This window comes from Nannobrachium achirus (assembly GCF_963921795.1).
Source record: "Nannobrachium achirus genome assembly, chromosome: 10".
In the NCBI taxonomy this organism is placed as follows: Eukaryota; Metazoa; Chordata; class Actinopteri; order Myctophiformes; family Myctophidae; genus Nannobrachium; species Nannobrachium achirus.
This window is the reverse complement of record NC_137819.1, coordinates 64,785,298-64,787,349: the sequence shown is the minus strand read 5'-3', so window position 1 is coordinate 64,787,349 and position 2,052 is coordinate 64,785,298. Positions and strand designations below refer to the sequence as shown.

Sequence of the window (2,052 nt, the reverse complement as noted above, 5' to 3'; positions counted from 1 at the left end):
ATGGCGTCCGCCGGCAGTCTGCTGTCTGAAGAGCACTTCCTGTGTTCTATCTGTATGGATGTGTTCACTGATCCAGTCGTCACTCCATGTGGACACAACTACTGCAAAGCCTGCATCACACATTACTGGAACACCAGTGATGTGTGTCGCTGTCCACTGTGTGCAAAGACCTTCAACAAGAGACCAGAAGTATCTGTTAACAGTTTTATATCTGAGATGGTTCAACAGTTCAGGAATCACAAGTGGAAAGAGGAATATGAAGCAAAGACAGAGGCTGAGGTTCAGCAGATGATCCAGGAGAGACAAGAGAAGATTCAGGAGGTCCAACACTCAGTAGAGCTCAGCAGGAAAGATGCAGACACAGTGATAGCAGGCAGCGTGCAGGTCTTCACTGCTCTGATCAGCTGTATTGAGAGGAGCCAGGCTGAGCTCATTGGTGTGATTGAAGAGAAGCATAAAACCACAGAGAAACAGGCTGAAGGCTTCATCAAAGATCTGCAAAACGAAATCACTCAGTTAGAGGAGAGAAGATCTGAGCTGAAGCAGCTCTCACACACTGAAGACCACCTCCACCTCCTCCAGAACTTCACATCCATCAACACCCCTCCACCCACCAAGGACTGGACAAAGGTCCATGTCCATCAGTCTTCATATGTGGGGTCTGTGAGGACAGCTGTGGCTCAGCTGGAGAAGACACTCAGTCAAGAGATGGAGAAGAAGCTGCGTGATACTGAGCTGAGGAGGTTCCAGCAATACGAAGTAAATGTGACTCTGGACCCTGACACAGCACATCCCTGTCTCATCCTGTCTGAGGATGGAAAACAAGTGAGTACTGGAAACATAAGGAGGAATCTCCCAAAGAACACAGAGAGATTCTCTACATGTGTCGATGTCTTAGGGAAACAAAGCTTCTCCTCAGGAAGGTTTTACTATGAGGTTCAGGTTACAGGGAAGACTAAGTGGGATCTAGGAGTGGTCAGAGAGTCCATCAACAGGAAGGGAGACTTCACACTGACCCCCAACAATGGTTTATGGACTATAGTGTTGAGGAATGGAAATGAGTACCAGGCTGCTGCTAGCCCTCCTGTCCTCCTCCCTGTAAGAGAGAAGCTCCAGAAAGTGGGAGTGTTTGTGGATTATGAGGAGGGTCTGGTCTCCTTTTATGATGTGGAGGCCAGAGTTCATCTCTACTCTTTCACTGGCTGCTCCTTCACTGAGAAACTCTATCCATACTTCGGTCCCTGTTTTAATGCTGGTGGTAGAAACTCTGCTCCTCTGATCATCTCTGCTGTCAACATGGACGCAGGTCTTGGCGAGGACGGAGGGAACATGTCCCCTCCAACTTCAAAATGAAGAAAAACATAATCCATGAGGCCTATTTAATATAAGATGACTCTACATGGGAAATTAATAATAATAATAAATAAAAACTTGTTCTGACAAAACATCCGTTTGCTCCGGGTCCGAATCAGTGTGCCGACGGGCCGCTGTTCCGACACTAAAACTAACCCTAACTCTTAACCCTAACCCTAAACATAACCTCAGTAACCGTGACGAGTAACTAACCTGCCGACGCTAGTTGGAACAGCGGGTGTCGGGATATTGAGCGGACCCCGTTTGCTCCAGTGTGTTGTCTCTGCTCGCATTACGGTTGTATAAAAAAGCATCCTAAAATCGTATGAGGTCTGCAAAACTGTCAAATAAGAAAAAATATATAAAAGAAACAAGAAAACAAGTTCATCAAGAGACAATTCTATTAAAGACCCAATGAAATGACTATTTGGGGTATTTTTTTTTTTAAGTTTCAGTTTGAAAAGGAAGCCTGTGTGTTTCTGAACCAATCCGAGGGGACCAGCCCTTCAGGCGATGGGATTTAAAATCTGAGTAATGGGAGTAATGGGAGCCAGCAATGGGAAACAAACAGGTGAATGTAATCAAAGGTTTATTTATATGAACGCGGACTTTTTGAATTTCTGTTCACAGGAAGTAATTAAGAATGGCCTATTTAGCACATTCCCCGCCATTTAACAATACCTTCGTACTCTATGGTGC

General features: G+C 45.4%; 1 protein-coding gene across 1 annotated transcript; it reads left to right on the top strand.

The window, feature by feature from the left end:
- LOC308293225 (E3 ubiquitin-protein ligase TRIM39-like) lies at nt 1–1,353 on the top strand (the record flags this gene model as incomplete). Its single annotated transcript, XM_080735661.1, has 1 exon — nt 1–1,353. The coding sequence occupies one exon, from the start codon at nt 1–3 to the stop codon at nt 1,351–1,353; it is 1,353 nt and encodes a 450-aa protein (XP_080591787.1).
- Between the last annotated feature and the right edge of the window lie 699 nt (nt 1,354–2,052).